The sequence below is a fragment of the Elgaria multicarinata genome, chromosome 1 (genome assembly GCF_023053635.1).
Source record: "Elgaria multicarinata webbii isolate HBS135686 ecotype San Diego chromosome 1, rElgMul1.1.pri, whole genome shotgun sequence".
In the NCBI taxonomy this organism is placed as follows: Eukaryota; Metazoa; Chordata; class Lepidosauria; order Squamata; family Anguidae; genus Elgaria; species Elgaria multicarinata.
Genome location: NC_086171.1, coordinates 212858268 through 212877621, shown reverse-complemented (window position 1 = coordinate 212877621; position 19354 = coordinate 212858268). Strand labels below are relative to the sequence as shown.

Genomic DNA, 19354 nt, shown 5'->3' with positions numbered 1-19354 from the left:
GGGGCTCACTGTCTTCTTCTACTTTATAAAAGCGCCATGCAGTGACGGCACTACATAAACAATGAAATGCAAGATGTACAGGCCCTTGCATTTAATGGTCATTTGGCACCACCACTTACAGTGTATGTATGTAAGTGTGGGTGTGAGTGTGTGCACATGTCAACCAAGGATAATGTTCTGTGCATACCACAAAGTAGGCTCTAGTCTGCAAAAACTCACGCCACAAGAAATCACTGTGATTTTTAATGTGCACAAGAGCCTTTCTTCATATGTATGATCACCCTGAGGACTGTGGAAAAAAGTAATTCAATGCCATAACAGAAAATTGGAGAGAAGACACACACAAAATACTCAGTTTGGCAGAGTGCAATGCTTCCGTTTATGTAGGACAGCCGTCTGTGAACAAGTGACTGGTTCCCCCTAGAGGACAAGCTATGGCACTGCATCTACTGGGATTATAGAAAGATACTATGGGTTGTGCTGTCAATGTAAAGATATAAGAGAATCCAGGGTGGATAAAAATAAAAAAAAAATCAGATTTTTGATTTAAATCGGATTTTTAAAATTTAAATCGGATTTTTTTTAATAAAATGCTTTTTGAGGGAAAATCTATCCAAAGATATTTTTCTATTTAAGATACATTATAGTCCAAAGGTTATTTACCATGAAATAAGGATTAGTTTTTAATTATGTAGCATGAGGCTGTATATTCCTGCAATGTTTAAATTTTTTGGTAAATGAATTCCATTAATCCATTCACAATGTCATGCTCTTCCAGAGGTTTCTGTAAGATTATTGGGCAATTTTTCTATCTAGCAGATATTATCACAGATGCCTGGTTTTACAATTCTCAAAACTGTGGATTTGTGTCTGCAGGGATCACAATCCCATTGTTCCTTTGCAAACCTATGTATACAGAATCAGCCCCTGACCTCTTAAGTGCTAAGTTTAAAAAAATTCAATGAATACAGTGCACTTTTGGGGGGAAGGGGGGAAGTCACATGATTAAATCGAGTCTTTCTGAGTAGTGATTTAATTTGATTTAAATCAAATCCACCCTGTAAGAGACTCCTCTAGTTTTGTAAGGAAAACTGGCTTTTGTCTTCTGTTTAATTATTGGTATTATTTTTAGATGGTGTGGTTTCCTTCTGTCATTTAATTCTGTTTTATTGTTGGTTTTAATCTTCCATTTTGTTTTTAAAATTGTTAGCTGATTTAAAGGCCAGCAGATAGAACAGTGGTCTATAAATAAATACATACACACATACAGAATGAAAAAAACACACCAGCAAATGAAATCACTAATTAAGGAACCGGTTTTACATATGGACTGGTCTCACCTCTACGTCTTGCTTGTTGGCCAGAACCAACAATGGGACACCTTCCAGAACTTCACTGGTCACCATCTTCTCTGTGAGGAAAATGAAAGGGAAGAGAGAATTTGGCAGACTGAAACAGAGATCTAGCCCAAAGGTGTCACAATAAAAGCACTTTGACAATGAAAATTATGTGGCAAGATGGCATGCATATCACTCTTTTGGACAGTCATAAGAACATAAGACGTGCCCTGATGCTGGATCAGACCAAGGGTCCATCTAGTCCAGCACTCTGCTCATACAATGGCCAACCAGCTGTTGACCAGGGACCACCAAAGCAGGACTTGGTGTAACAGCACCCTCCCACCCATGTTCCCCAGCAACTGGTACACACAGGCTTACTGCCTCGAATACTGGAGATAGCGCACAACCATCAGGGCTAGTAGCCATGGATAGCCTTCACCTCCAAGAATGTATCCAACTCCCAGTCAGACATTTTGGAACTAAACTTCTGCCCATGTATAGTAAAAAGTAATAACATTTGGAATAAAAAGAAAGGAGAGGAAGGGATTCGAGGAAAATCAGCCACTGCCATGACTAATTTTGGACAACTCTACTGAAAGAGCAAATCATATAGCCAACTAGCCCCACTAACATTGATGGTAGAAGCCTATGTTGGCTGGGGAATGTTGGGGGTTGTAGGACTTTTTTTGTCTCAACGTGCATAAGATTGCACCCTAAGTGAAGCTATACGGTAAGAATTGGGCGCATATCTTTGCTTAGGGTGCTACCAAGGATCATCTTGGAATTTCTAAATTCCCTAATTACTGCCTTGTGCACTTGCTAGGCTGGCAAAAGAACAGGAATGAGTGCGGCTCTACCCAGACAGTTAAAAACAAGAACAACACAGCACATGCACGCGCACGCGCACGCGCACGCGCACACACACACACACACACACACAAGGATTCCAGGAAAATTCCCTGCACACTCACCAAAAGCTCGTTTGGATTCCGAAAGCCTTTCTTCATCAGTGGAATCGATAATGTAGATAACACCGTGGGACTCTGCGTAATACTGAAGTCAAACAAGAAGGCAAGATGTGGCATATTACTAAAGCTTTCAATCTTTTAAATGAGAAAATCTAAGTTTTCCCCAAATGCAATGGATTGCAGCACTTGCTCAACATGGCGGCAACAGCTTTGCCACGACCCATCTGGACTCATCTCATGACCTATCCGTTGGAAGACCACTGCACTAGAGAACTGCATTAACCTGAAGAAACTAGTGGAAAACACTAATTTCTAGCGAACATGAGTAGGGCGATATTGCGTTTATGTCCTCCTGTGGATGGACATAGCACTCTTCAAATACTTAAAAGGTTGTCACACAGAGGAGGGCCAGGCTCTCTTCTCAATCCTCCCAGAGTGCAGGACACGGAATAACGGGCTCAAGTTAAAGGAAGCCAGATTCCAGCTGGACATCAGGAAAAACTTCCTGACTGTTAGAGCAGTACAACAATGGAATCAGTTATCTAGGGAGGTTGTGGGCTCTCCCACACTAGAGGCCTTCAAGAGGCAGCTGGACAAGCATCTGTCAGGGATGCTTTAGGGTGGATTCCTGCACTGAGCAGGGGGTTGGACTCGATGGCCTTGTAGGTCCCTCCAACTCTGCTATTCTATGATTCTGTGAGCATCTGTTTGGCTATAGCACAACAGGATGCTGGATTAGATAGTCCTTCAGTTTGATCCGCCACAGCTCTTCCTATATGGGTGTATAGAAAGATGACATTTCAGTTACCCTGGTTATATCCCTGCAGGATTTGAGTCTTGCCCTCTACAAGATACTTCGCGATGGATCCAGACTAAACTAGTTCAACTTTGTCCAGTTGATTTCAATGGGAATAAGTTAGTCATGATTTCAATGGTAATCAAATTCAACTAATTTATTCCTGTTAAGAGCTTGAGGGGGAAACCACTCCATAAAAACAGATTACTAACACACAGCTGTTATCCTTACCTTATCCCAGAGTGATTGAAGTTCCTCTTGTCCTCCAAGATCCCAGAACATGAGCCTGGCTTTGCCCACATCGATAGTGCCAACTAGAAGACAGAGAGAGACAATTCAATGTGGACGTTTTTTGTACTAAGACCAACTTAAGTCTTCCAGAGATGGTATTTATCTAGAATAATTCAACTACTATTTATTTATTTTATTACATTTATATACCGCCCCACAGCCGAAACTCTCTGGGCGGTTTACAACAATTAAAAATGGTAAACATTAAAAGTATACAAAATTTAAAAACCATCAAAAACATAAAAAACAGTATAAAAACAACAGTATCCATTTAAAAAAGCAACAATTCTGGGGTCCATTAAAAACAAACTTAACGTTGTTAAATGCTGTTAAAATGCCTGGGAGAAGAGAAAAGTCTTGACCTGGCGCCGAAAAGGTAACAATGTTGGCGCCAGGCGAGCCTCATCGGGGAGATCATTCCACAGTCGGTGGGGGCACCACCGAAAAGGCCCTCTCCCTTGTTGCCATCCTCCGAGCTTCCCTCGGAGTAGGCACTCGGAGGAGGACCTTAGATGTTGAGCGCAGTGTACGGGTAGGTTCATGTCGGGAGAGGCGTTCCATCAGGTATTGTGGTCCCAAGCCATGTAGGGCTTTATAGGTTAAAACCAGCACCTTGAATTGGGCTCAGAAACATATAGGCAGCCAATGCAAGCGGGCCGGAATCGGTGTTATATGCTCAAACCTCCCTGTTCCAGCTATCAATTTGGCCACTGCCCTGTTCCAACTAATATTGGATTTTCTTCAAGCCAGTAGTTTTCAAACCATGTTCTGGGGGACTCGGGTGCCTCACAAGCTTGTCAGGGGTTCTTCAATGAGAAGATTGCAGAGAAGCTTCTTCTGAAAGACAGCTGTCTCACCATTAGCTGTCTTCCCCTGCAAGTTGCTGCTTCAGCACCTCCAGGGCACATCCTGGTTTTATGCAGGAAAATTATGTAGCTACAAGGTCTGATACATGCTCTGTGTGCACTGTATGTGTGGGGTACGTACCATAGAATGCTCCCCAGAATCCCCTGCAACATGCAGGGGTTCCTCTTCAGTAGATGGGCCAATGTAGAAAGGCAAGAGTTTGAAAACCATGGCTGTAAGCCACTGATCAAGTGTAACTGGGGTATAGAGCAAGGGAGGGAAAGTGAAATGTTTGGGGAGAGTTGGGATCAAATCAATAGCATGATGGGAAAAACATGCCAAAGGAAGAGCAATTTGTTTAATTTTATAGCTAGAGAGACAGTGGCCCCGTTCAGACAACACGCTGAACCATGCTGCTTAACCACAAAATGGTTAACCTTAATGCATTCCATTAACCATTTTGTGGTTAAGCAGCATGGTTTAGCGTGTTGTCTGAACGAGGCCAATGGCTCCATTCAGAAGACACCGTAAACCACGGCTTTAACTACGGTGGTTAAGCCAGACAGCCGGGCTGTGTTCAGAAGACACCTTAAACCATGGTGGTTAAGCCAGAAAGCCTTATTCACCGTGGTTAAAGCCATGGTTTAAGGTGTCTTCTGAACACAGCCTGGCTTTCTGGCTTAACCACCATGGTTAAAGCCGTGGTTTAAGGTGTCTTCTGAACGGGGCCAGTTAATTGAAGGGGGAAAAAGACAGCTGTATAGGAAAAAAAGACTGCATCCTTCATTCCTGTCACATTTTAACAGTAACTCTTTTAACCTCAAACTGTGTAAGACGTAGAGCAGCCTTCCTGAATCAGAAGCCCTCCAGATGTGTTGGACGACAACTCCAAACACATCTATGTAGCCCCACACATCTGGAGGGAACCAGGTTGTGGAAGGCTGGAGTAGAAGATGTGAGTACTTTATACTACAAGTGGGAAACTCCCGTGGAACTCAGCAGCTCTCTATGCTGCCAACAGAATCACATTCACCCTTTCTCCAGTGATCAGCTGGGTGGCGAAGAACTGGGTTAAAGGCTTATTTCCCCATCGCTGTGTACATGAATGTGTGCGTGCATATGCACACATGTGTATGGCCCCACACTCTACCAACACTGCACGTGGCCAAAATGGTTGCTCACCGCTGCTTTAGACAACTGTTTGTTCTCTTTTTTAAAAAAAATATTTTAATTGGTTTTTTCCCTTCCTGGCAACTTATGTGACTTGGACTTTCCCTTCACCGAATTAGATTCACTTACTGTTCAAGCCCACAGTAGTTGTGATTTTGGATAAGGTCATCCCTTTGTAATTCTTATTAAATCTTGTTTTAGTCTGTTCCAGGAAGGTCTGGGGAAAGGGGAAAGAGAGAAGAAATCAGGTATTTTAAAATAAGCATTTTCTGGGAAACAGGAAAAACTTACCATAAAGCTGGGATCCCAGTATTAATAAACTCTGCAAAATCTTGCTGCTGCTAGCCGGCAACCCAAATTTTATTCCCAAATTAGCAAAGTATTAGTCCTCATTTGAGAAAATGCTGATATGGAACTTTAACATCTTAAGCCAGAAATTGAGTGACAGGGAATCAGTGCTGGAGAAGGAGAAGAGACAGCAGCAGGTAGGACCATTGAGACAGAATGCAGCATCCTCCAGCAACCTTTTCTGCAGGAATTCTGTGCAAATTTCTACCCACAAGGCTCAAAATCCTCGATCTTACACTGTCTTGCAAAAGAGCCATTAGGTGTCAGTGTGCTAGAAATTCCCAGAAACTCAGACCAGAGAGAACCCAGGAATGGTGAACAAACGATTAACTCGCCTATTAATACTATCGTATTTTGTGGCCCGGAGGATTTATCCTGCTAGAACTAAATTAGGGATGAGCTTAACTTACGTTACCCCACTCATGAAGTCACATTGGAAATCATGACAGTACATCCAGGGGAAAACCAGCTCAGGTGGTAGGGGGGAAAGAGAAGAGTTCTCCCTTGCCTGCCCCATGAACAAGCATTGGCACACACCGTTTTCCCAGCATTGTCCAGTCCGAGGATCAGGATGCAATATTCGTCCCGCCGGAACATGTACTTGTAAAGCCCAGACAGCAAAGTATACATCCTGCACCTACAAGCAAAAAGCAACACATATTAGATCGCCAGACATGAGCTCTTGGCCCCCACCCCCATTCAGTCCCCTGAAGATATGTTGAACAACAAACCCATCATGCCCAGCCAGGATGGGAGTTGTAGCCCAGCGCATCTAGCCGTGTTGCGATTTTAAGCCCTTCAACTGAGATGTAAGAACATCAGAAGAGCCCTGCTGGATCAGACCAACGGTCCATCTAGTCCAGCACTCTGTTCACACAGTGGCCAACCAGCTGTTGACCAGGGATCACCAAAGCAGGACATGGTGCAACTGTACCCTCCCACCCATGTTCCCCAGCTACCGGTTACTGGAGGTAGCACATAGCCATCAGGGCTAGTAGCCATGGGTAGCCTTCTCCTCCAGGAATTTATCCAACCCCCCTTTTAAAGCCATCCAAATTGGTGGCCATCACCACATCTTGCAGCAGTGAATTCCAGTTTAACTATGCACTGTGTGCAGAAGTACATCCTTTTATCTGTCCTGAATCTCTCACCAATCAGCTTCATGGAATGACCTTGGATTCTATTATTAAGAGAAAAATGTCTCCCTGTCCACTTCACACTATGCATGATTTTGTATACCTCTATCAGATCTCCCCTTAACCTCTCCCCCCCCCCCCCCACAAACTAAGATAATAAAGAAATCCGCTGTGGAATCTACAAAAGCTTTATTGAGTAAATAAACACCTCTTCACACCTCAAGGGAGTGAGAATGCTAGGAGCTATTCTGTAAGCATAATTAGCCTATCAAAGCAAGATAGCTGCCCATCAACTAAATGGACAGTTTCCCACCATGTCCAACAGGATTTCACAGGGCTCCTCTTTCAGATACTCTTCATGACGCAACTTCTGCCATGTGACTAGTCTGGCGGACTGCCTCTCACCTCCTGTCAACCCCACCCACTTGACCCTGCAGCAAATTCTGGGATCTGTCAATTGTGATGCTCCCTCCCACTCCAACAAAGACTGAGTTCCCAGGGGCAGGGGGAGATGATCTCTGAGCCTGGGCCTCCTGTCCAGTAAGCTCCTGGGAAGAATCCTCCTTGACTCCTGGAGAATCTTGGAGAATTTCCTCTTCCACTTCCTGTCTCGGCTGGTCTTCTACTTTAGCCTCCGAGTGTGATTCGGAATCCATACTAGGAGACCAGGCCTCATCCTGACAAGTGGGGACTAGGTTGGGGAAGGCTGCTGTAGTTTCTGGATAGCTTGAGAGAAGTTGATTGATTGATTGATTTAGTTTATTTATTACATTTTTATACCGCCCAATAGCCGAAGCTCTCTGGGCGGTTCACAAAAATTAAAACCATGATAAAATAACCAATAGTCTAAAAACACAAATACAAAATACCGTATAAAAAGCACAACCAGGATAAAACCACGCAGCAAAAATTGATATGAGAGTAAAATACAGAGTTAGAACAGTAAAATTTAAATTTAAGTTAAAATTAAATGTTAAAATACTGAGAGAATAAAAAGGTCTTCAGCTGGTGATGGGAGGAGTACAGTGTAGACACCAGGCGGACCTCTCTGGGGAGCTCATTCCACAGCTGGGGTGCCAAAGCAGAGAAGGCCCTCCTCCTAGTAGCCACCTGCCTCACTTCCTTTGGCAGGGGCTCACGGAGAAGGACCCCTGTGGATGATCTTAAGGTCCGGGCAGGCACATATGGGAGGAGGCGTTCCTTGAAATAACCTGGCCCCCAAACCGTTTAGGGGTCTGGAAACAAAGCCCTTTGAGGAGAGACTGAAAGAACTGGCCATGTTTAGCCTGGAGAAGAGAAGATTGAGGAGAGACATGATAGCACTCTTCAAATACTTAAAAGGTTGTCACACACAGGAGGGCCAGGATCTCTTCTCGATCCTCCCAGAGTGCAGGACTCGGAATAATGGGCTCAAGTTAAAGGAAGCCAGATTCCAGCTGGACATCAGGAAAAACTTCCTGACTGTTAGAGCAGTACAACAATGGAATCAGTGACCTAGGGAGGTTGTGGGCTCCCCCACACTAGAGGCCTTCAAGAGGCAGCTGGACAACCATCTGTCAGGGATGCTTTAGGGTGGATTCCTGCATTGAGCAGGGGGTTGGACTCGATGGCCTTGTAGGCCCCTTCTAACTCTGCTATTCTATGATTCTATTACTGCACTGTAGACAGCTATACCTGGGAAGGGTATAGCTGTCTTACTTTTATACTGTTAGTTTTACTCTACCCTGTGCCTGTTTGGTTCATTTTCTTCCCCTTCTTATTGTTTTATTATGATTCTATTAGAATGTAAGCCTATGCGGCAGAGTTTTGCTATTTTATTGTTTTTACTCTGTACAGCACCATGTACACTGATGGTGCTATATAAATAAATAAATAATAATAATAATGGAAAAGAGTGGGCGAATGGACCGCTGGAACCCCTGACTGATGCCAGCCTCTCAAGGATTTTTAAAAGAATAGCTTTACTGGAATTGCTGTGAAGGCTACTGAGACATTTTTAACTCACCTTTTTCAAAGCAACATGATATGGGCTGTTATAAAATGCGAAATAAAAAGCAACTGAAAATACTTAAGAAATAATTAAGAATTTGGAGATGTAAAGTAAATAAACTTGCACTGAAGGGAATTTACTTAAAGACACAAGTAGCTTCACAATGAATTCTGAGTACAGAGGGAGTTGCCTTATACCGAGTCAGACCATCAGTCCATCTAGCCCAGTGCAGTTGACACTGACTGGCAGCAAGGGCTCTCCAGGGTTTCAACAGGATTCTTTCCTGACCCAGACTGGAGAAGCCAAGGATTGAACCTTGGACCTCCTGCACGCAAAGCACGCGCTCTGTCACACTGAGCTATGGCCCCTACCATGAGTAACGTATGAAAACTAATTTTAAATGGATATTGTCTCTTTTTACGCTTCTTCTGGTTTTAAATTTTGTATATTTGTTTTTAATGTTCACTGTTTTAATCTTTGTAAACCGGCCAGAGCACTTTGGCTATGGGCGGTATATAAATGTACTAAATAAATAAATAAATAAATAAATAAATAAAATAATTGGCAAAGTGATTCAGATAGCATCCAAAGAAAGCGTAGTTCCTAAAGCTTTGGTCAAGGAGTTATTTGAATAATGAGATTGTATTAAACATCAAAAGTGAATTTAAGATTTTTTGCCTATCAAGAAATGAGCAAGGAGTTGTCTTCTGAAAGGAGTTGACTAAGAATTATCTAGCCTGAAAGGTGCATGTTTGAGCCTTTTGGGGTATGTTTTAATGTTTTAGGAATGTTTAGCAATAATGAGATAACTGAGATCGTAGGCTCTAATTTATAAGGCAGCGGGTAAGAGCTGTGAGGTAATCTCTACACAGAAACTGGGTATGTTCTGATTTTGGAATCAGATACTACCATTTGAAAGTTAACCAGGCCTGGGTACTTGTCAGCTGAATGAGCTGAAACCTGGATGAGAGCTGTTAGGAGAAAAAGTCTTTGATAAAAAGAAATGTTTAGGAAACACTATTTTCCCTGAAGCTGTTAAAATCTTAAAATCTTTACCACCACTCTCTTTTATAACAAGATCTTAAAAAACCTTCTGCAAGGTATTTTGAGGCGATGTTATAAGCAGTATATTTTTTAAAATCAAAATGTGTGTGTGTGTGGGGGGGGGATGGATCTAAAGATTTTCCCTTACTCATTCTTGTTTGAACAAAACCAAAGACTGAGCCCATCTGAAACGATTTTTGGGGTATGCTTTGTTTGAAGTGTTTGGCTGCTAAACACTTCCTACATATTTAAACTATAGATTAAAAAAATCTTAACAGTCCCACTCATCATCAATATGCAGATGACTGCACACTCTATTTCTCGTTTCCATCAAAATCGGATGAAGCAGTAGAAGAAGTTAGTCAGTGTCTGGATGCAGTAATGGATTGGATGAGACTCAATAAAACTGAAGCTCATTCCAGTTAAGGGGAAAGTAGGTGATTCACCTGCTCAAGGGTTTGGTGTTCATCCTGTGCTAGATGAGGTTGTACCACCCTGATTTGCAGCTTGGGTGTTCCGTAGTTCATTTTTGTTACTGGAAATGCAGGCTGCTCCTATCGAAGAGAGAACCTTTTACCAGCTTAGGCGATACACCAGCTGCAACCCTACCTGGACAGAGATAGGAAAGGAAAGGAACCTCTCGTGCAAGCACTGAGTCATTACTGACTCTTGGAGGGACGCCAGCTTTCGCTGACGTTTTCTTGGCAGGCCTTATAGCGGGGTGGTTTGCCGTTGCCTTCCCCGGCCGTGATTACCTTTCCCCCAGCTAACTGGGTACTCATTTTACCGACCTCGGGAGGATGGAAGGCTGAGTCGACCCGAGCCAGCTGCCCGCTGGGATCGAACTCAGGCCGTGGGGAGAGTTTCAGCTGCAGAAACTGCTCCTTTACCGCTCTGCGCCACACGAGGCTGGACAGAGATAGCCTGGCCTCAATTATCCAAGCTCTGGTAGTCTCCACATCATCTTAAATCATGGGTGGGCAACCTCTGGCCTGAAGGCTTAATCTGGCCTGCAGTAGCTTGAGCTTGCTCTGCAGGCCCCTTCCTGAGGCCTACCCCTGCTTGGAGGCTACCAGGGATTTTGGCAGGAGGCAGAGAGAGTGATCCCCTTCTCATCTCTGCTGGGAGAATGAGCAGCGTGAAGGGGAATCACAGATGGGTAATAACAAGGGATTCAACTTGAGGAGCAGCAATTGCACACCCTTCCGGTACTTGAAGAAACTCTTCAAGGCGCTAGTTGCTTCTCAGTGGAGAACAAAAAGCAGGAGCAAAACCGGCCGTGCATTTGTCCGGCACTTGCAGACGTTCCTATAAGTGCCCAGTTGCTGTATCCTCGGGAGAATCCCCTTGTTATTTCTAATCTGTTATTCCCCTTCGTGATGCTTGGCCTCCCAGCAGATCACAGAAAGTATAAGATACCTCTCTCCCCACCTTTCCTGCGAGGAGAAGGCGAAGCACAAGTGAAGGAAGGTGCCTGGCCAGCTCAGCTTCACCTGCCCCATGTCATCTCCCCAGTGAAAGAAGGTGCAAGGCAGGCAAAGTTCCCTGGTTGCCAAGCTAGGTTGATGATCCACCCAGGCCTTTTCCAGCTCCCATTCAAAGTCCTGATTTTGAACTTTGTAGCACTTCATGTCTTAGAACTAGGATGAATTAAAGACCACGTACGTATCCACTAAAATGATCAAGTGACTGGAGCATCTTCCCTATGAGGGAAGGTTACAACTGGGATTGTTTAGCTTAGAAAAAAATGAGACCAAGGGGAGAGCTGATAGAGGTGTCCAAAATTATGCATGGTGTGGAGAATGTGGACGGGGAGACGTTTTTCTCTGTCTCCCATAATACTAGAACCCAAAGTAGTTATCCCATGAAGCTGATTAGCGGGAGATTCAGAACACATAAAAGGAAGCACTTCTATACACAGCGCATAGTTAAACTATGGAATTCACTACCACAAGATGTGATGATGGCCACCTATTTGGATGGCTTCAAAAGGGGGTTGGATAAATTCCTGGAGGAGAAGGCTATCAATGGGTACTGGTTATGATGGCTATGTGCTACCTCCAGTAGCCAGTTGCTGGGGAACATGGGTGGGAGGGTGCTGTTGTACCATGTCCTTGTGGTGAGTCCCCGGTCAACAGCTGGTCGGCCACTGTGTGAACAGAGTGCTGGACTAGATGGACCCTTGGTCTGATCCAGCCTCAGGGCCCTTCTTATGTTCTTAAGGGCTAAATTATTATTATTATTTATTTATATAGCACCATCAATGTACATGGTGCTGTACAGATAACACAGTAAATAGCAAGACCCTGCCGCATAGGCTTACAATCTAATAAAGTTGTAGTAAACAATAAGGAGGGAAAGAGAATGCAAACAGGCACAGGGAAGTGTAAACAGGCACCGGGTAGGGTGAAGCTAACAGTATAGAGTCAGAACAAACTCAATATTTGAAGGCTATAGGGAAAAGAAAAGTTTTTAGCTGAGTTTTAAAAGCAGTGCAAATGTGAGCAAGTACATTTCAAATACTTCATGGTTGCATCTACCCTGCCATTTTAACTCCTAGCTATAGCTAGTACCAAATAAGTAAATACCACTATTCTCAGTTTACAGAGGATGCTTAAAAACCACAATGTCAGCTACAGAATGAAAACAATGAAAACAGAATCAATTGCAGGTGGTGTGGTTTCCCCATTCGAAACCTATTTTTAGGTTGTTTTACCGACTGAATGTTCCATTTTTATGTAGACAGCCCTGTAAATCCTCTTTGCGATGGAAGTGCGGTTTATAACTTTTAAAAAAATTAAAAAAATAAATAAAAATAGCTCATTTGAAGGTGATAACATCAACCTACTTAGCTGGCAGAGAGGATTGCGGTCTCTCTCAGATAAGCAAAGCAAATATATTCAGCATTCGAGTTCTTATATGCCTAGATTTGGTTTGTAAGGATATTTTAAGTACATATATCTAGGCAGAGAATGGGGCTATTTTAGAAGACATGAGATATTTTAATAAATACCAAGTATATAATCCTCTCAGTCACTATGTTTTGTTTTTATTTATACACATTGCAAACCTAGGATGTGCCAGTGATTCATCAGTTTTTAAGTATTTTTAGACTGCATTTTAAGGTACAACATATGGTGGGCAGCCTTGGGGAGGGGGTTCAGAGATAACTTCCCCCACCCCTGGGCTGCATTGCTACCATCACCGCCCCTCCCAAATTTGCACCAACAGCAAATTGCTATGGAGGCTTAAAATGGCCAAATACAGCATGTTTTGGGGGCACAATAAAATACACACAAAAATTATAGAAAACAATTTATGTAAAATCCAATACATGGACCGGAATAATTCCATAGAAATGAAATTTGAACAATTTAAAATAGTTCAGTATCTCCAAAACCAGCAGTACTACAAAACTTTAACAGAAGACAACCCCCCAAAATGTGAGTTTTTAAGGCTCATGAATGTTTGCACATTGCAGTGGCCATATGCAAATTGATTAGAAAGGAGTTCCATAATCGGGGAATAACCACCTGAAAAAGCCGTATTTTAAATACAAATATCCACATTCGACCATTTTCCGTAAGTGATATTCTCGAGGAACTACATTGCCTGCAACACATTACGGTGCTGCCAATTTACAGTCTTGGGATAATGTATTTCCTGCACACTGCCATTTAAGACTCTTAAGAACATCAGAACATCAGAAGAGCCCTGCTGGATCAGACCAAGGGTTGATCTAGTCCAGCACTCTGTTCACACAGTGGCCAATCAGCCATTGGCCAGAGACCAACGAGGCAGGACACAGTGCAACAGCACCCTCCCACCCATGTTCCCCAGCAACTGTTGCACACAGGCTTATTGTCTTGAATACTGTAGATAGCACACATCCATCAGGGCTAGTAGCCATTGATTGCCTTCCCCTCCAGGAATTGATCCAACCCCCTTTTAAAGCCCTCCAAATTGGTGGCCATCACTACATCTTGTGGTAGTGAGTTCCATAATTTAACTCTGTGCTGTGTGAAGAAGTACTTCCTTTTATCTGTCCTGAATCTCTCACCAATCAGTTTCCTGGGATGACCCTGGGTTCTAGTATTTTGAGAGAGGGAGAAAAATGTCTCCCTATCCACATTCTCCAAACCATGCAAAATTCTGTACACCTCTATCATGTCTCCCCTTAGCCTCCTTTTTTCCAAGCTAAACAATCCGTTGATGTAACCTTCCCTCATAGGGGAGATGCTCCAGCCCCTTCATCATTTCAGTGGCCCTTTTCTGCACTTTTCCAAGCTCTATAATATCCTTTTTTAGGTGTGGTGACCAGAACTGTACACAGCATTCGATGTGTGGTTGCACCATAGATTTTTATAAGGGCAGTATGATACCGGCCATTTTATTCTCAATTCCTTTTCTTATAATGCCTAACATGGAGTTTGCCTTCTTTACAGCGACCGCACACTGGGTGGACATTTTCATCGAGCTGTCCACCACAATCCCAAGATCTCTTTCTTGTTCGGTCACCGCCAGCTCAGATCCCATTAGGTTATACTTGAAGTTGGGTTTTTTTTGCCCCCAACATGCATCACCTTACACTTGCTTACATTGAACCCCATCTGCCATTTGGATGCTCACTCTCCCAGCTTGGAGAGATCCCATTGGAGCTCTTCACAATCCCTTTGTGTTTTAACAACCTTAAATAATTTGGTGTCATCAGCAAACTTTTTTTTTTTTTTGCAGGCAGGGCGGCTGTGCCATGTTGTAGTAAACATCCGGCGAAGCTGATGATGCTAAGGAGATTTTAGGACCTGATAAACAAAGATCTAAATTACATGTCATACAGATCTCAACAGGCCCGACAGCAATATCGATTGTCAGTCCTGTTTACAGGAGTCAGCTGGTTAAATAAAGCTTCCCTCACCTTGCAAGGCAGTGGGCAAATATGAATTCTGGGCCCTAAAGAACACTGGGACATAGAAATAATAACAATAATACCTGTTAGTGGTCATTTTATTATCAGCTGAGGAATTTGTAGAATGAACTACAGAAGGTTATTATTATTATTATTATTATTATTATTTATTTATATAGCGCCATCAATGTACATGGTGCTGTACAGAGTAAAACAGTAAAATAGCAAGTCCCTGCCGCATAGGCTTACATTCTAATAAAACCTTAATAAAACAATAAGGAGGGGAAGAGAATGCACCAAACAGGCACAGGGTAGAGTAAAACTAGCAGTATAAAAGTCAGAACAAGATCAAGTTTTAAAAGCTTTAGGAAAAAGAAAAGTTTTTAGCTGAGCTTTAAAAGCTGCGATTGAACTTGTAGTTGCACTAATACAGTCTTCCCCAACTGGCCTTGCTTGCTGGGAATTATAGGAAATGTAGTCCAACAGATCTGGAAGGTGCCAAGTAGGGAAAGACTGTTTAATTGATCCCAGACATGTTTTAGGTTTGGCTGACAGCTCAATGGCTGGTTTTAGATGTATACTGTCTGTTTTTATGATTTTGTATTTGTATATTTATTTATTTTTGCTAACTAATTGTAAGCCGCTCCGAGAGCCTTTTTTGGCTGAGGAGCGGGGTATAAGTATGATAAATAATAATAATAATAATAATAATAATAATAATAATAATAATAAATCATTTTATTGCTTTAATGTTTTGTAAACTACCCAGAGGGCTTTGGCTATGGGGCAGTGTGGAAAATAATAATAATAATAATAATAATAATGAAAGATCCACTAGTATATTTACTTAAACCATTTTTACTCTCCTTTTCAGCCGAAAAGGGCTCCTGCCGCAGCTGACAAAGAGGCACAATACAAAAAGAAAAGGTCTTGGGACGGAGGAGGGGAAAAAAAGAAAAATCAGGCACTAGTTCTTCATTAAAAAGAAGAAATGTTATGCTGAAATCTGAAACTTGCTAGAATTTTAACCGCCCAGAGAGCTTCGGCTATTGGGCAGTATAAAAATGTAATAAATAAAAAAAAATAAAAAAAATTAAACATTTGGTTAGTTACCAACAGTTGAAACACCTTCTCAGGACTGACATCAATCCAGACCGAGGTTGACATTATGTGGTGGGACCTTGGCTTTCTTGGGCCTAGCAAAAAGCTGCCAGTATCTCATCAGTCCCTCCATGGAAAGTAAGAATTTGATGGCGGGGCAGATGACACCATCGGCAGAACTTATGGACCTGCTTTATGTAATACAGTTGGAAGTGCTGGCCTTACAAGGTAAGACCTCAGCCTTTCTGGAGTCTGCCAGCATCTCATCACTCTTGCTGTGGCAGGAAAAACCCAGATGACACCCCCAGAGGAGATGGTTCTGCTTCTTTTTCTCACGTGGTAGTTGGTTCTGATGGTCTTAGCTGGTGAAAAGTAGCAACAGTGAGTGGGGACGTCCAAAGCATTTTGAGGCCCATGTAAATTCACCACCACAAGATGCAGTGACAGCTTAGATGGCTTCAAAAGAGAATTAGGCAAATTCATGGAGAAGACGAGGTTTATCTGTGACTATTAACCATGTTAGTTAAATGTTCAGAGACAGAAAGCCTCTGAATAGGAGTTGCTGGGGGATCACCTGGAAGCATGTGTCTGGCTACAGTGGACTAGTGATGGACCTTTGGTCTGATCCAGTACAGCAATTCTCATGTAAACAGAAGATAATTCAAAGTTGTCTCTTCAAATGTCTCAGGGTTTGTCTGAGAAATGAAAATTTAAACATCAATACCACAGAAAACAGCCATGAACTAGTAAACCAGCACTTTGGATTCTAGACAAAGCCTAAACAGAACAACACACACAAAGTTTGTCCAAGTTTGTATATTCCATTGAAAACTTTGGGCTACAACAATCGAGATCTATCAAATCCAAGAGAAAACCCACACAAGTACAGAGTTCAGCAACCATAACTTTCATCTTGGTAACTCCACACTGCATTAATCCAGGCAGAGAAAAGTCAAAGAGTCAGGAACAGCCTCAGTTTGCTGGCACTCTGGGCTGACGACACGGAAGACAAAAAATCTACAGCAAACAGGAGCTCAAAGTCTATGAGAAGCAACACAGTATTTGCATGGCAAGTCCTTAGCAATCCAAAATTCCAATTAGAATAGGAGTCCATGTGCAGAGTGCCTCCAGAAGCTCAGACAATGGCATATCCAAACAGAGAGGGTTTCAGGCAACGAAGATGAGAATGTTCCTTGAAAAGGCTCTTTGCCTTTGCATCAGCTTAAAAGGAGAAAGCTTGACTGTAAGACACCTCCTCCAGACCACTTGAGAGACAAGGGCTTTTGGTCTTTCAGCGAGGCCCCTGTCCAAATCGGGCATCACTGTTTAGCCCTCCAGGGTTGATGCTTCAATTTGGGTGACCCTTCAGCAACTCCACCGCAATTATGTCAGGTTTTCAGGGAGAGCTTCAAGCCTTCCTCCTTGCCAAGGCCAAACAGTAGCTGGATGGTGACTCCTCCACCCCTCCAGCTCTACTCTGAGAACGCTGAGAGATAAACTCACACAGATTCTGACATTCCACAGACTGAATAGGCCCAGATCCTTCCAGACTACTTCTGATCAAATTCTAGCTATATACTACAAGGCGCACTGCAGTTCTGAAGCCGGGCACTGACACAGTTCGCATAGCCACGACCCCAAGGAGATTCCAAAAATTCAGGCAACTGTGTTGATCCTTATCAACGAATCAATTCTAGCAGTTTTCATCTCCAACAGGAGCAGGACTTTTGTAAAGCTAATGGCTTTGAATTGTGCATTCAAGAACAAGATAACGTTGCAGTATGACAGGGAATAATATATTGTTGCTGGGGAAATTCATTTCGCCCCAGATACTGACTGGGTTCGCACACGCTAATCTATTTTCCAGAACAACCCATGATGTGTTAGCATGTTGTCTGTGGGATGTTCCCCCCTCACACACACACCACAGTGGGTTATTTCCCCCCAAACAAGCCACCCTGAGAAACCACAGTCTTCAGTAAGGGTTATTTTATTATGGTGGGTTAGCATGTTGTCTGCCATGCCAGTGTGGGTTACAGAGATTGCCTACAGAGCTGCCGGGCAAGAGCGGCTAAAAATGCTGCTGTTGGTCTTCTCAACCCATCACATACTTGGTCTGTAAGAAACTTCAGAACAAAATGCCCTTGCCAGCCAATAGACTTTTTCCTGCATTGAGCAGGGGGTTGGACTAGATGGCCTTTTACGCCCCTTCCAACTCAACTATTCCATGATTCCCTCCACCCCTGTCATCTTGTGACTAAAGCTGGAATCCTCCAGTGTGCTACCTCCAGTATTCAAGACAGTAAGCCTGCATGCACCAGTTGCTGGGGAACATGGGTGGGAGGGTGCTGTTGCACAACATCATGCTTTGTTGGTCCCTGGTCAACAGCTGTTTGGCCACTGTGTGAACAAAGTGCTGGATGAGATGGACCTTTAGTCTGATCCAGCATTGCAGTTGTTCTTTTCTTAATCCTATGCAGAGCAACCGAAATAATACTGTATGGCCAAAGAGACACTCAGTGTCAGCAGTGAGAACATGGGAGAGGGAATAAAGCATCTACTATGCGTTATTAGTACAAGTTATGTATGCGTTACTTTGGATTCAGGACATGCTTATAATGTCTGATCCTCACAGTCAAGCATGCTAACAGAGGAAGGGAATCTATATAGGAACTGGGGCAAGTATGGTGGGACAAGATGAGTGTGTGGGAGGCCAGATTCTCACTCTCCGTACTCCCTTCTAACGTGGGACGATTTTGATCCAACCAGTTGACAGCACAAGTTTTGAATGCCTTTAAAGAATGCCTTGCATTTAACAACTTGACTGGTAGCCCTAAGTGTCCAGGAATTCCATCCTCTTAGCAGGCTAGCAAGTTTTGTGAGCATATTTGCAAGGCAGAATTATTTAAACATGTTGTTACTCCTGGAGGGGAGGTGCCAACTGGATTGAACTGCTCCCACCTGGGAAGCGAGGAAACAGGGGATTCCCAGAAGCTAGACCAGGGCTTCATTTGAGGCATGGTTCAAGCTACATAGGGTGACCATATGGAAAGGAGGACAGGGCTCCTGTATCTTTAACAGTTGTATCGAAAAGGGAATTTCAGCAGGTGTCATTTGTATATATGGAGAACCTGGTGAAATTTCCTCTTCATCACTCCAGTTAAAGCTGCAGGTGCCCTGCCCTCTTTTGAATCTGGTCACTCTAGTATAGCTCTAGTATAGCTCCTGCAGCTTTAACTGCTGTAATGAAGAGGGAATTTCAGCAGGTTCTCCATATATACAAATGAAAATCCCTTTTCTATGCAACTGTTAAAGATACAGGAGCCCTGTTCTCCTTTTCATATGGTCACCCTAAGCTACAAGAGGGCTTAAACCCTGCCTCTGCCTCCCTCTTGCAAACATTTTGTATTGTAAGCTC

The 19354-nt window shown here is 43.1% G+C and overlaps 1 protein-coding gene across 1 annotated transcript in view; it reads right to left on the bottom strand.

Moving 5' to 3' along the window:
- Nucleotides 1-19354, bottom strand: part of ARFRP1 (ADP ribosylation factor related protein 1) — a 28954-nt gene that overhangs the window by 9078 nt on the left and 522 nt on the right. The window contains exons 2-6 of the mRNA XM_063147439.1: nucleotides 6297-6396; nucleotides 5541-5628; nucleotides 3336-3418; nucleotides 2312-2393; nucleotides 1341-1411 (exon numbers count right to left, since the gene is read on the bottom strand). Of these exons, the coding sequence (XP_063003509.1) occupies nucleotides 1341-1411; nucleotides 2312-2393; nucleotides 3336-3418; nucleotides 5541-5628; nucleotides 6297-6389 (417 nt within the window). The 5' untranslated portion in view covers nucleotides 6390-6396. The remainder of the gene's footprint in view (nucleotides 1-1340; nucleotides 1412-2311; nucleotides 2394-3335; nucleotides 3419-5540; nucleotides 5629-6296; nucleotides 6397-19354) is intronic.